The sequence below is a fragment of the Phalacrocorax aristotelis genome, chromosome 14 (assembly GCF_949628215.1).
Source record: "Phalacrocorax aristotelis chromosome 14, bGulAri2.1, whole genome shotgun sequence".
Taxonomy (NCBI): Eukaryota; Metazoa; Chordata; class Aves; order Suliformes; family Phalacrocoracidae; genus Phalacrocorax; species Phalacrocorax aristotelis.
In genome coordinates, this window is record NC_134289.1 from 15341057 (window position 1) to 15355827 (window position 14771).

General features: G+C 39.2%; 1 protein-coding gene across 14 annotated transcripts in view; it reads left to right on the forward strand.

Annotated features, from left to right (window-relative positions):
• KCNMA1 (potassium calcium-activated channel subfamily M alpha 1) overlaps positions 1–14771 on the forward strand; it is a 510997-nt gene that overhangs the window by 331106 nt on the left and 165120 nt on the right. For 11 of the 14 annotated variants that reach the window (XM_075109788.1, XM_075109791.1, XM_075109776.1 and 8 more), the window contains exons 6-9: positions 5513–5588; positions 9636–9711; positions 11414–11584; positions 13268–13359. In XM_075109788.1, coding sequence (XP_074965889.1) covers positions 5513–5588; positions 9636–9711; positions 11414–11584; positions 13268–13359 — 415 coding nt within the window. Of the gene's footprint in view, positions 1–5512; positions 5589–9635; positions 9712–11413; positions 11585–13267; positions 13360–13462; positions 13555–14771 lie in introns of all 14 variants that reach the window. The other 3 variants (XM_075109777.1, XM_075109780.1, XM_075109787.1) reach the window with 1 other exon arrangement.

Consider the following 14771-nt stretch of genomic DNA (forward strand, 5'->3'; position numbering starts at 1 on the left):
ACTAGAGGCAGAAACTATTGACTAAAATTCTTTGGCTCATATTTTCAAAGGAACCTGGTTTGGTAGTCATGAGAGTTTGTTCTGGTCTAGAAATCTATGAATCTCCTAGTTTTATCCTGGGCATTGCAGCTCAAAGAAACTCCAGCTCAGAAGCATACTTTAGTCGCCTGTTTAGAAGCAGAAGACTGCCAAACTGAAGAAGCCTTTCATTTTATCACTATATTTTTCCATGATTAGGGAGATTTTCTAGGTAAATGAAACCTTTTGGTACTTAGTTTTTATATAAATTGTAGTATAGAAGATTATCTCTTACTCCAGTCAGATCCCGTAAGAAACCCCATGCCAAGAAAAAGGTGAGTGATGTGATGGAGACAAACCAGCAAGCGCTCCCTGAGCATTCCATTCACCAGTTTGCTCCATTAACTTTAGCAGCAGGGTCCTATTAAGTGTGCAGAACGAGAATAGACTTTATTGTAATACACAAGAAACTTACCCTATCTCGTCTAGTGATTACATTGTTAAAATGTAAAACAGTTTTGTAGTTATTTCGTATTAAATTATTTTTCCCCACTTGTATAAAATACGTTCCCAAATATTGCTAAGGAAAGAGAGATGTGCACGTTTGTCTCAGTAGCTGAGACAGCTTTGGGAAAATGGGAATTTCTGTTAGTGCTCCTACTATAGAATTTTGATTACTATTCTCGATACATAAACGAACATCAAAAATTCCTATTCTTGCCGAGTTGGTGGGCTTGAAAGAAATAAACCCATCTTAGTTGTGAGTGCAATTTGTTTTGAAAACAGAGAGAGCATAGCGTGGAGCCTTTTGTTACTGATTACATGTGATTAGTTTTCAGAGACAGGCTATATTTTATGGACGCTTTGTCAATACTTACTCTTGAGTTAGACCCGTCAAAATCTTTTCTATTTAACTTGTTTTAATTTTGATCTTGTGAGGATTCATAGCGAGCTACCTACTGAATAATTTAGGCCATTTTCAGTTTGACAACAGTCTTATTGCAACAAGGTTATTGCTGTGAGGATTACCGTGTCTTCAGTTCACGGATGCACGTATGATCGCCAGCCCGCTTCTGTACGTCATTAATACCGGCACCAGAATGAAGTGCTGCGTGGACTTTTTCCTCTGGGAGTTATTCAGTTGATTCCTCCTCTTGCTAAGTTCAAGGTGATATAAAGAATCATATATTTAGGGGCAAACTCATTTCATCTGAGTTTTATGCTTGCAGTTTATTCTCAGCAGCAGCTTTTTGTGGTCTAATGGAAGAACAAGGCTGAAACCTCTGAATTAGCTGCAGTCTTTCAAAATGAACATCATTTACTAGAAGGTCAAGCAGTTAATGCTATTAAATGTCTTAGGTTGCCAAACATTCATTCAAAACCAGCACCTCTTACCTCTTTCACAGTCAAGCTTTAGAAATAACTATTCAAGAATGGGAATTCCCCTTTCTCCCTTGTTTCAGTTCAGCCTGGTATTAGTGGCCGTTGCCAACAGACCACACAAAGTGGTGTCCCCTGCTGGGGAGGTGTGCAGCGTGATTTGTCCCTGCGATGTACGGTTGTTTTGGCTGACTGACTCTCTGCGTTAATAGCACGGGGGTTTCACCTGCAAACGCTGAACCAACTGATGCTTGTACGCTCAGCCCCTGAAAGCAAGATACTGTGAGTACCGGGAAACAAGGTTACTTAAACCTACCAGCTGCAGCCCTACCATTGTCCAGTCCTGTTATGCATTAATGTTCAGATTGTTTTTCAAAGTTCTTTTTTCACATTCTTCTATAATACACATCTCTTATGAATATTCCTGATTTTTCTACTTCAAACAGGCTTCTTCCCTGCTCAGCTCTAAGCCTTTCAGTCCTGTTTGCAAACCACCTGCCTTTCTCAGAATCACAGAATCCCAGACTGGTGGGGGTTGGAAGGGCCCTCTGGAGCTCACCCTGTCCCACCCCCTGCGTGAGCAGGCACCCCCAGAGCAGGGGCACAGGGCCGCGTCCAGGCGGGGGGTGAATGTCTCCAGGGAAGGGACCCCACAGCCTCTCTGGGCAGCCTGTGCCCCTGCTCTGGCACCCGCACAGGGAAGGGGTTTGTCCTCATGTTCAGGGGGAACTTCCCGTGTTCCAGCTTGTGCCCGTTGCCCCTTGGCCTGGCGTTGGGCACCGCTGAAAAGGGCCTGGCCCCACCGTCCTGACACCCACCCTTCAGATATTTATAGGCATTGATGAGATCCCCCCTCAGCCTTCTCTTCTCCAGGCTGAACAGACCCAGGTCTCTCAGCCTTTCCTCATAAGGGAGATGCTCCAGGCCCTGATTCTCACCATGGTTTATACTAAGAATGCTACTCCCAGTCTCTCCTTTTTTCCTCCAGAGCCAGGCTCTCCTTGACTCTGACATCAGTGAATGTCAGACAGATTTGAAAGCCCTCGGTTGGCGAGATTTTCGACTCAATGGGATTACAGGGCTCAGAAGTGAGCCCGTAGATTCATTACCAAACCCAGTACCCCGGCGCTCTATCCACTGAGGCAGACTGTGCTCCTTGTTCAGCACCTGGTCGGGCCGCTGCTAACAGTCAGCACTCACTCTTAGGGCAAACAAACCTGTTTTCTTGCAATATTCATTCTGCTGCTGAAATTTGTATGAGGTGGTGTCTCTACATAGCTGGAAATAATATTATATTCCAATTAGGTTTTCATGAAAAAAAGACCTTTAGAGGTCCTTTGAAGCAAAAGTGAGGACATAATTTTAATGGATACTGCAAACACTTGAAATGCATCACTTTTGTAGGCTTGAAAGGTGTGTTGTCATGGTGGGTTTTCCTAATCTCTATTTCCTATATGTATTGATTTTTCCAGAGGATTTTTTTGACTAGTATAGAATATATTTTATAATAAATACAAAAAATTCAATATTTCTAACAGGACTGACGTTTCTACAAAAGCTAATTAATTACAAACACGTTGCCTCTATAACATTGTAGAGGTGGCATCATACAAGACCACGGTAGTTTGTCTCTGAAGTTCTCAGTATCTCATCTAGAGATTCTGCCTTTTCTTAGTGCCTTTTCGTAGGGCTTATGCCTTGTTACGTCCTGATGCTATGAACATAGGAAGAGATTCTTATTAAATCCCACTTCCTTGCTAGGATGATGGAACTCAGAGATTATTTGCAAGTCAGGAAGCAGAGAATATCACATAAAATGGCATGTGTGTAAGAGTCTAATAACAGAACTGTTTGTCTTTAACCGAGTGGAATACTGTAAGGAATTTATTTGCCATCATGATGAGGAAAACTTATTTTCATTTTTGTTCTTCGTATTTGAACCACACAAAGCAGGTAATACACTGAGGTTTCTCAATATCAAAACTGGATCCTTTCTGGGTAGTAATTCCTTTAGCTGTAAAACACAGCCCTGCAAATAACGCCCTGGACAAGATAGAGAGGTTACGAGGTGATTGTAACGTTTTACAATTACAAAGCCAGTTCAGTTTCTAGTTCAAGTAAACTGTTCCAGCAAACTCTCCACTTCCTCTTTTATTCTCTGAAGGGAATTCTTTAAAATAGTGTAGGCTGAAGCAAATGCAGAATTTAATCCATTATGATTTCTTCCACAAGAAAGACGTTGAAGCCATAGTCTTTTTGTTCTACCGTTTGAGTCTCAGGAACTAAAATATACCTTAAGCTTTGTAAGAGTTTGGAGATACAGGGTTTACTGCTAACTGTGATGTTTCTCAGCCTTCCTTTTGAAACCCTGCAATGGGAAGCTTGGCCGCCTTATTAAGTTCAGGTGCGATGCAGAGCGTTTGAAAGGAAGGGTCTTTCGCCAACCAGCCGTTTATCAAAAAGTTCGTAGGGAGCGAAGCGAGGGAGATAGCTGGATGGAACAGAGCTGAGGATGTTTAGTATTCCTAATGAAGGTCCTGTCCAGCTGCATCTCTTTGGATAGAAGTAGCTGTGGGAACTCCTGCAAGTGGAGCAGGGGGAGATGTCTCTCTGTTTCAGCACTGTGATCCAAAATGATCATCCTCTAATTGCAAATGGATCTGAAGTTTATAATGATGAAGCATCATTTTATTGCTTGTTGTCTAGATCCCCAAATCCAGTTTTCAAGTTGTCATTAATCTTCAGAGCTCCCCACAGCCAGTGATTAAAAAGAAACTTTTTATCCATGTACTACACAGACAGGAGTGATTTTCTACTTTGTTAAGGCCGCTTATGAGCCTTAACAAGGCTATTTAATAAGGCTACTTATGAGCCTTAACATGAAGAAAAGTTGTACTTAACAACTCTCCAAAAATATTGCAGAAATAAAGCCATGATTTAAACACGTCTTTGTCCCTAGGGGAGCCTCTCGACTCCACTGAGGTGCTGAAGGTTGTGACCAGGTTTACGTGTTTGCCCGGACCAGGCTTCCCTTAAGTTTCTAGAAATGAAAAGTAGTAATGGGTAAAATAAATGTCAATAAAGAGGCAGTATGAGCAGAAGCTGCCCTGGACCTAACTGTAACAGCCACAATACTGTGTTACACAACTTTTACATAACTCTTGGCCATACTGTCTAATAAAAATTATCCTCAAAGCCTTATTTTAATTTTATAAGCTGTGCATGTGTATAATACACAATGTACTTTTATTCATATGCCAGAGATCTCCCGCCAAATTATTTACTATCAGTATAAGTCTCTTTTATAATTTAAGCCCTTAATCTTTTATGGTATTTTGCGCACGCTCTCTGTGTGTGCCTCGCTGGCTTTGCGGTTGTCTGGGAACTGCTGTTCATGCAGCCCGATTTCAACACAAAAATGCTATTTCTTTGTAGAAAGAGTTGTTACTTTAATAGTCAAAGTGTAATGTATTCCTATAGTTATAGTCTGATGGAAAGAATTAGATTAGATCTGTCATTTTTAAGAGAGAATGTGTCGTCCCTCTGTTGTTCTGCGTGAGTTTTTGGAAATTAGGGTGGAGATAGGGAGCATTATTGCAATAAATGATTTTACGTCATTAAGATTTACCAATTTAATCAGGCATATAAACAGACTACTTTATCCAGGTTATCAGATCTCTTGCCCATAATCTCTTGTCTTTCACTGAGCAATGTGGGAGCTTGGAGACTGAGGAGTTTCAGATCTGTGTGTGTCTTTGACAGCCCAGAAGAGGAGGACATGTGCACTAGAACTACCAGCAGAACCTCAGCGAGGTTTTTTTTCCCCTTAGCTTTCAGCCTGTGTGTCTCCTCCTGCGGCTTCCTACATAAACTAAGGCTTTCTGGTAGGATATTTCAGCTCTTAAGGAAATAAGTTTTAAAACAATTTGAAAAGGACCTGGTAAGGATCTTGGAACCATTCAATATGGAAGAACATTTCAAAGGTATTCGACGTTTTGTATGCAACCTGTGTTGGTTTCATTGAGCGCTGTCATTGTAAGTGAAATGTTATAATTTGAATTATTCTTTGCTTTACTAGAGCTGTTTTTTTTTTTTTTCTTTTTCTTTACTACAGGTTTAAGATTTTTAAGAGCCCTTAGACTGATACAGTTTTCAGAAATTTTGCAGTTTCTGAATATTCTTAAAACAAGGTAAGACCTTTTCTTACATACTGAGTTAGTTGCATTGGTGACAGACTTAGTGGTCCTAGTAATATATGTTTTTCTCTTCTGGTAAAAACATACTTTAAACTTTTCTGCTGATGAATGAGTTATCACTGTCAGTATCTTTCACCACGTGATCAGTAGAAGATTTTCTTGATGTCGTGTTACATTTGAAATATCTGAGCAAGACTGAGCGCTGATAAATTAAAAGCGGAGTGAATTACAGAGCTCTGCACGGATGACGTATTGCTTCTTCCCACGTAATCAGTCCATATTCTGCTGCCTTGGAAAAACAGAAATCACAATTCATTCAACAGACTACAGAATACTAAAAAGTATTTTGAGAAATAATCATTGTGGCTCTATTTCAGTTTTTTTTTGAACTGAGCATCCTCCTTCACATCAAAAACATATTAAAAATTAATTTTACACTCAGCTATTTTTAGATTGTGTTCATTGTCATTAGCATTTCTTTCAAAGAATATTTAATATATTCCAAGTAACCTTCTGGCTTTGCCTGATTCTTCAGGCTATTAATACACAAAAGTTGTGCAGAAGAAGCACAACTTTGAACAAAAGATCTCTTTGAAGGAAAAAAAAGAGGGACCTTCCCAGGCCCCGCAGTCGAAGACTCATTGCCTTTCATCATTCCTTAGAATGCCCCAGCTGAAGTATTGAACCCAGCTACCCATAATTGCTGTAAACTCGGTTCCATTCCGAAATCCCGTGCTCTCTGCACCAGTTGATGATGCACGTGTGAAGGTTTTCTGTGTGAGTAACTCCATTTACTTGCTCTGTTAATGAGCAGTGACGGGGAAGTAGATCCTTGAGATTTGTGCACACTCGTGGTAAACGGCTGCTTCGTCAGCCCTTAGCCTTGAAGCTATTCCCTTTGCTGTAAAACTGTCACGCTATCTGTCTTTAGCTGTGTGGCTGTAAGGAATCCAGGTCTTTTCAAGTGAAGAACTGAAAGACTGTGCAGTGAAGATTTAGTCCAGTAGCTTAGAATGCTGCCAGTATGGTCATTTGTGCTCAGAGTATCCAGTGAGTTCGCATTTAACACATAGAGCAACCTCACCAAAGGGCATGGCAGGCAGTGGAAGAGCCCCATAAACTGAAAGGATTTTGGCTAAAGGCTAAAACCCCTTCAGGAGTGGGGGATTTGTAAACTTCCAGATCCGTAAATGAAGGGCTACTGTGTTAATCCCGTTCAGTGCGTTTAGAGCTGGCTCATTCAGGATTGGCCTGTTCGTTTAAATAGCATTTCTGTGGTGCAAAATTTACTCTTAGATTAGATATCACCATCTCTGTGATTATTTATATGAATTTCCAAATATCTGTAAAACCCAAATGTTGATTATTAGAAAGCCTGTAAAGCGGAGCTTCCTTACGTGACTGGTTTTGACTAGAGGCACTTCAGCGTGCGTGGCGTTAGTAGCAAGTAGCTACTGACAAGATGAGAAACCAGTAGGGTATAAAGGGCACTGCTGTGTTTTTAATATTTGGTGCAATTAGAAATGAAATTCTGTCCTCCTTTTCCTCTTTCCCCCAGTAAAGAAAAAAGGTTTACTATAACCTACAAATTAAAATTACACCTGGAATTAGTGGCTGAGAAATGAGGGTTAAAGAAGCGTATATTATTTACACAGTGGGCAGGAGAGCCATTCCAAACACCGGAATCCAAAGGAAGACACTAAAAAATGCAAAAAACATAAAAGAGGCACTGAGAGACTAGCAAAATAGTGTTGGGAGTGTTAGATAATTATTAGAATATCTGAAAAAAATATTGTATTTGAAAAGAACCATTAAGGCAAAGCAGAGTTTTCCTGTGGCATATTAAAAAGCTGCTCTGCCAAGGATGTATGCATTTCCCTAAATTGAGATAAATTTTATTTTACTCAATATTTTTTGTTCCCGTGTTGTATGAAATAGAATGAATAGTGTGGTGTTCAGCTGAAAATGTCTCTCCTCCACTGTTTTGTAATATTTTTTTCAACAAAACTACATAGGCTTAGGCAGGGCTCGCAGGAAGGGATTTTGCACAGATGTTGGAAAGAGCTTAAAGAGCACAAAAATGTTTGTGACTAATCCTTCATCTATATTTAGACCCTGGCGGAAACACGGGACTATTTCATAGAGGAGAGATGAGGTACAATGTTTAATAAATCTGCAAAAATAAAACATACCAAACAAGTCCCGTAAATAGTTATTTTTAATGGCTGCTGTCATTTACTCGTGTTACAGTAATATGTGGAGACCAACGGGCACGTTGTTGTATCAGGAGTCACTCCTAAGTTCAGGTGAAGGATGATATTTAGGCTTCCAGAAGAGCTTGGCATCAGCACGATTTCTATCGTTTTGTTTAATCTAGGAAGCTGTTGTTTAGGGTCCAGTGCTGAGACTCATTTTTATCACCAACAAAATATGCACCTTAATCAACCATACCTTTAGAAAGAGAGAAATAGGGAATATGTCGTGATGTAGGTGAATGGGAATTAATCACAGAACTACTGGTGTATTATTGTACTTTTGAGTATTTTTTGTATTTCTTTCCTGGTACCCCCAGTCGCCCGCTTCAGTAACTGTCACTCATAAAAATATTTTTAATGGAACCAGTTAAATTAAGTGAAATTAAATCTGACTAAATTTCCAGGTTAATTTCTCAACTTTGTTTAGAAAATAACCCATTTTTGTTGTCCTTAAAGTAGTTGTAAACGGAGATATTAATTAAACTCGACTGCAAAACTACTACTACTAGCACTGATAGTGAATTTTCCCCAATTTTTATTCTTTTGGAATGTATTGCTTTAGGACTAATAGTGGTTTTTCTGAGGCATTATCCTTTCTTTGAAATGGTTTCAAAAACAAAGGAGAGCTATTTCTGATAGAGTTCCATGACTGGGTGAGGTTATTTAGACATGGTGCCACATCGACTTCAGTTCCTTGTGTATTTGTTGAATATCCTTCTTAGCTTTTGAAATCATAGCGATTTTTGTAAGAAGAGAGGGAGCGAGCTTTACTTACATTTCTTCCACAAATTTAGGTATTGTATTTTCCTGCTGAACTGAGTGAGGGCTTTTGGGGCGGGAGTGTTTGGGTTTTTTTTTTTCTTTGGTTGGTTCCTTGGGGATTCTTTTTTTTTTTATTAAAAATGAGAAGTGTGAAATACTCCAGCTCTGTATGAATTTCCACAAACGACTCCATAGGAGTTCATGTAAGCAGAATAATATGAAAATTACTTAGGACTTTACACACGAAGGGTGAAACACCCAAGTGATTTAATTTGGGAATTGTAATTTTTTCACGAAAGCAGCACGGCACGTGCAGGCTGGCTGCAATAGTTCGTTAATCGTTTGCTGTCACTGTAGGGAGGTAGCCTTGCCCCGTGGTCGCGTAAGCAAGTGCTAACGTGCGACAAGACCATCCTCTCGCAGGTAATATTTAAAGCTGCCACAGGTCTGGGGTCAAAAGCACAATGAATATAGAAGCAGCACACACGCTAACGAAAAATGAAATAATTGAAAGGCCATCAGTCAATTGTATGTGTAAGTGCAGTGTTCAGCAGCTGACATGCGTTGGCATGGCTCGGTTTGATTCATCCGACCTGCATGGGTGTGTTCCTGGGCAGCAGAATAGTTACATGTAAATAATTGCTGAGGTGTATAGCGATGAAAAATGAGCAGGTGAGTTTACTGAGGCAACCAGATTATTTGTGAAAACGCATTATTTATTGCTGTTGGGTTGGTTATGAGTGCAGACCTAGCTGAGGTTTCCATTCGTCTTTCTGCTTTCAAATGCATTGGCATTTTTCTTTCAAGCTACCTAAATTATGCCAATGTGAACTCTGCAAAGACAAATTAATGCATATGTTGCATAGGCTTTTGATTAAGTTTTTTCGGGAGCCTGCATCTCTTCAGAAATCATCATCAGACTGTTTCAGTCGAAAGTATGCAGTCATACGCAGGTACCTATTAAAACCGTGTGATAAATTCCAGACTAAGTTCCTATTTGTTTCTGGGTTTTGTTTATTTTCAGTAATTCCATCAAGCTAGTGAATCTGTGCTCCATATTTATCAGCACGTGGCTGACAGCAGCTGGGTTCATACATTTGGTAAGTGTATTTGAAAATACTTCATTGCCTTGTTCTCGTGGATCATCTGCTCTCTGAGCTACTTTATTACCTGAAATTGCCTTGCTCTGGGTAATCCCTTAACACATCTATAGAGCGTAATAAAAAAAGACATCACAGCTTCCCGAATTTTAGGCTCCTACTCAAAACTAATTCTGAATAGTAAGTAATACATCATTAACCTCAGCAATAAAATGTGTCTTGGGGTGCTGCAACTCCTTGAGCGATTGCAATTTACCAGTAGGTGGCAATGTTTCCTAAAGAACCACCCGGGCGCTTCCTGGGAGGGGTTGGCGGAGCCGAAATGATGCTGAGGTCCTGGGAAATCAATGGCTGTGTCGGAGAAAGCAGTTCTCTGTTTCCACGAGAAGTAACGGGACTGCCAATGTTGCGGGTAGCAATTTTGTGGAGGTTATTTCCTTCGCTTTTGTTTGAAAATTTTGAAATTTTTGGTGCAGCTTTTCAGTCATGGATAACGTAGATTTTTGCAATAGATTTCTATTCCGCACTTTGCAATACCTGAAAAACCTAGGGTAGTTAGTATAGGAGTACGTACGAGGTCATAAACGTGAACAAGCATGTATATGATAGGTGTATGCCAATTGTGTGTTTTAAATGTTTTAAGCTAATAGCTTTTACTGATTTGCTCATTAAATATAATTAAATATGGTTGAATATTTGTCCTTTAAGTACCTTTCCTGGTCATCTTAGAATCAGGAAAATTTCAAGGTAATAGTCATCGTAGTAGTAATAAGTTATTCAGGAATGGTTTTGGACTAATATTATAATTTGATTATATAGATGTTAGTCCAGAGCAATTAAATTGACTTCTCTTGAATTGCCTTGAGCAGCATCCAGCTATGTAAGATTAAATTCAGAATGTTTATCATCTTCTTATACCAGATAGTCATTTTGTTTTCACTCTTAAAGATGGACTGAAATTTTGGATGTTGTTGTTTGATACACCACTCATTCAGGGATGACCATGTTTTTATGCTCTTGTGAGCAAATAATAGCATCTTTATGACAGAAACATTAGCTCTTTCTACTTCTGAATTAAAAAATTTTAAAAAAAGCTTTTAAAATTACAGGAGGAGGGAGAAATGCTATTTTCTAGGGCTTGGATTTTTTTTTTCTTGCTTTTCAGCATAAGTGTCTCTGTTCTACTGTAGGAAACCTCAACCTTCAAACATTTTTACTGTGGAATAGCGGGCACGAGCGTTTTCCAGTGATATAAATTTATAACTTTGCCATGTACAGTAGCTGGCCTCTTGGAAAAGTAATAGTGTATCGCTAAACTAATGCCTTTAATAGCTACATAATGCTTTAAAACAAAACCAAGAAGTTTAATTGCAGTACAAATAAGATTCAGTCTGACAAAGTTCTGAACAAATTGCTATGGAATGCAATTAATTGTGTTATTTAGAGGTGAATGGCAAAGATACTTTCCATAGATCGTACGAGTGGCAAGGCTATGCCTATTGGCAAAAAACCTGTAATGCTGTAATTAGGACAGGGTTAGATTCTGTATTTCTTCAAAATAAATCACAGGAAAGGATCCAGAGCTGATGTTGTATGCCACATTATATATACACACACACACACGGGGCGCACACGTGTGTCAGTAGAGTTAATTCGCGTCACAGCTCTGTTAATTCGCTGTGTGTTTGTTTGTGCATTTTAGGTGGAGAACTCAGGGGATCCATGGGAAAATTTCCAAAATAATCAACCGCTAACATATTGGGAATGTGTTTATTTACTGATGGTTACAATGTCCACTGTTGGCTATGGAGATGTTTATGCAAAAACAACCCTTGGTCGCCTTTTCATGGTCTTCTTCATCCTTGGGGGATTGGTAAAAACCCTTTTTTAATTATTATTATTATTATTAGTAGTAGTAGTAGTAGTAGTATTCCAGCTACCTTAATACTTGATCCTGTATATCTCAATTCTGTAATTAAAGAAATAATATCTGGTGTAATAAATTAAAATTAATCATAATACTTTTAAATATATATGTAATACACCTTTTTTCTATAGACAAATGTTTTGTAAAAGCTTGTCAAATTAGTCCAGTTTAGTAGAATCAGAGTTTTTCTGATCCATTTAAATGAGTAATGCATGTGAATACATGAAGTGCTTCGTATTCCAACTTACAACGTTATTGGTAGTACTTGACTCTTTAGTGACTGACTGTAGTGCGTTTTTTTGAGGCTGCTATTGATACTTAAAGGCACTTTGCGGTTTCAGAAGTCCTTCCCACCCTTCTGTGTTCCTCCCCAGAATTCCAACAAACACTGTGGCTTTGGACTGCCTTAAAGAGCAGCTTGCCTGATCCAGATGATGGCAAACCACACTCTCTTTAATTTCAAACATCCTTTCATGTCATGTAGCACGATTTTAACTCACGATTTATCACGTGTCCATACCCAGCATCCTTTCACATTGGCAAATTCTCGCGTTCTTTGTCCTGTATGTGCGTAGCACCGAAGTTACTAATGGTCTTACGTCAACTTTTCTGCTACTCATCAGCATTAGTAACATTACAGGACTGGTTTCAATGTTAGTCTCTAAACCAGCAAGGTTTATTTTAATACTTACTTTGTGCAAGGTAAGTGCTTTATGGATGACTCTCAATATCTATTGTGCACATAGATACATATGTATATTACTTTACTCTCATATATCGATTTCACATATACATACCTCTTACAGAGGTGATATGTATATAACCAATGTTATGAACGCCATATACGAGACACACACGGATGCATATATATGAGCATAAATATATGCATTCCCGTCTCTGTTTATTGACATACAAAGACAAAGACCATGTCTCTGGCAGTAGCTCTTCGAAGTATCCAGCCACAATGAAGATGTTTGTTGGACAAAACATGGCAGAATAATTTTTATTTTCTCCTCAAAACCTTTTTTTCTATCACGTGTTATTCCAATCCTTTTAAAAACATAAACTTTTGGAAAAGTTGGGTTTTTTGCGGGGGCGGGGTGTGACCTTTTTGTTTCTTGAGAGGGGGAATAACCCCCGATTGCCTCTTGTTTTTGTCTGCATTTGAATCTTAATCATGGGGGAAAAAAGTCTGTCTCTTAAAATAGAAATGTAACCAGAATGATAATACTTAAGTTTGGTTTTTGCAGTGGAGCTTGGATAGGTTTTTTTCCCCCTCCCCTCTTCAGGAAGAATTAGACATAACTGTATTTTATGACTAGAGAACAGTTTGAATTAATTTTGTTCTTGTTTTGTTTTGTGTGCCTATTTTTCCTCTTTTGACCATTTTCTTAATGTATAAGGCGTGCACCTTCTCCCAGACCAACTTTTACACGGAGGAGCCCTCTTGTTTTCTTTGATAAGACCTTTTACATTTTTTAAAAAAATTTTCTTTTTAAACAACTTCATAGATCTAATTCTTTTGCATTTTCAGATCTTAAAGATAAATATCTTCTGAAAATATTCATCATCCCCCTTTCTTTGGCCTCTCTTTTTAGTCTTTTCTTCTGTCTCCTGTCTTCTTCTTAGGCCATGTTTGCCAGCTACGTCCCTGAAATCATAGAGTTAATAGGAAACCGCAAGAAATATGGTGGTTCCTATAGTGCGGTTAGTGGAAGAAAGTAAGTATCCCAAGAGGCTCTGCTGCCTCTGCTGCAGTAGAACACTCTCTGCATGCCATTTTCTTTTTTTTTTTTTTTTTGTGTTTTTGTTTCATGCATGTAGGCAATGTTTGCTCGCTACGTGCCAGAAATTGCTGCTCTCATCCTTAATCGGAAGAAATACGGCGGGACTTTTAACTCAACCCGAGGCAGAAAGTAAGTCAAAAAAGACCAGGTGTGGTTGTGTGACTTTAAAGAGCCCCTGAAGGTGGTAAGAGCTGACTCACGGCTTTATAAGGCTGCATTCCTTGACATCAGCTGTTACCACTGGAGAGTTGTCACACTAAAATCAGAGACCTGGGCTATGCTATGGTACAAGTCACAACATTTCGTCCCTACTTCAAGAGAACCTGGAAACCACTAAGACTACACTGACATATCTTGTAAGAACTGCTGCTGTTGCACACGCAGGTGGCTTCTGGAACAAGGCTGACCTGTCACTTCACAGCTTTGGGCATCAGATTATCACGGCATCTCATAACTAAGTGATGACGATGATTCGCATGATTTTCAAACAACTCTGTTCTTTAGAAACACGAGCTGTATGTTGGTCGGGTTATTCCATTCGGCTGACGATGTCACAGGTCTGGCGGTGCTGTTCCGCAGTGCTCGAACAGCACATTCGGATCTCATGCAGCTCCTGGTGCCTTCATATGAATGCTGCAAACGCTTGTGATTTTAGGATCTGTGACCGGTGATTTTAAAGTGATTCTCTTCCACACACCATATAAAACCTATTCTAAGAAGAGCATGCAGTAACCTTAGGATGGATAGAGTGCGGAGAAGAACCAAACCCGTAAAAAATACTATTTTCACCTGCTAGCAAAAGTTAAATTTTACTGGATCTCATTAGCTCGTTACATTTCTATTGAAAGCCGGCTTGGTTTTTTGACCGAGTTAAAACCAGCTGTTTCTGGCGTTCTCAGCACCTAGACCTGCTGGGATATAGCCTTTAATGAACTAGATGTACTTGGCAATACAGTAGTTTCTCCTCTATATCACCTTTAGTGTTGCCACCTTTTGTTTCATTGCATATCATTGCGGTATTCACCGGTAGAGATATATTTGCCCTAAAAGACTAGTCACATAGAATCCCTCCTATACAACGTAAAGAAGGTACTGCAAGCAACGCACCTGATTAATTGTCCCTCTCCTTACTTTAATAAGATTTTTTTTTACTTTATTCCTTTCAAATCATCACTCGTGCATCATTTTATAAATGTGGATTATGGTTTTATCAAGTTGTTTCTTCTCTCTGTGGAGCACAAAGGCTGTAAACGTCCCACAGAGCTAATTCTAGAGTACTGTTTTACATCACTGGGTAGAGAAATCACAGTTTTTTCCTTTGTTATAGCTTATGCTACTGGATGTTC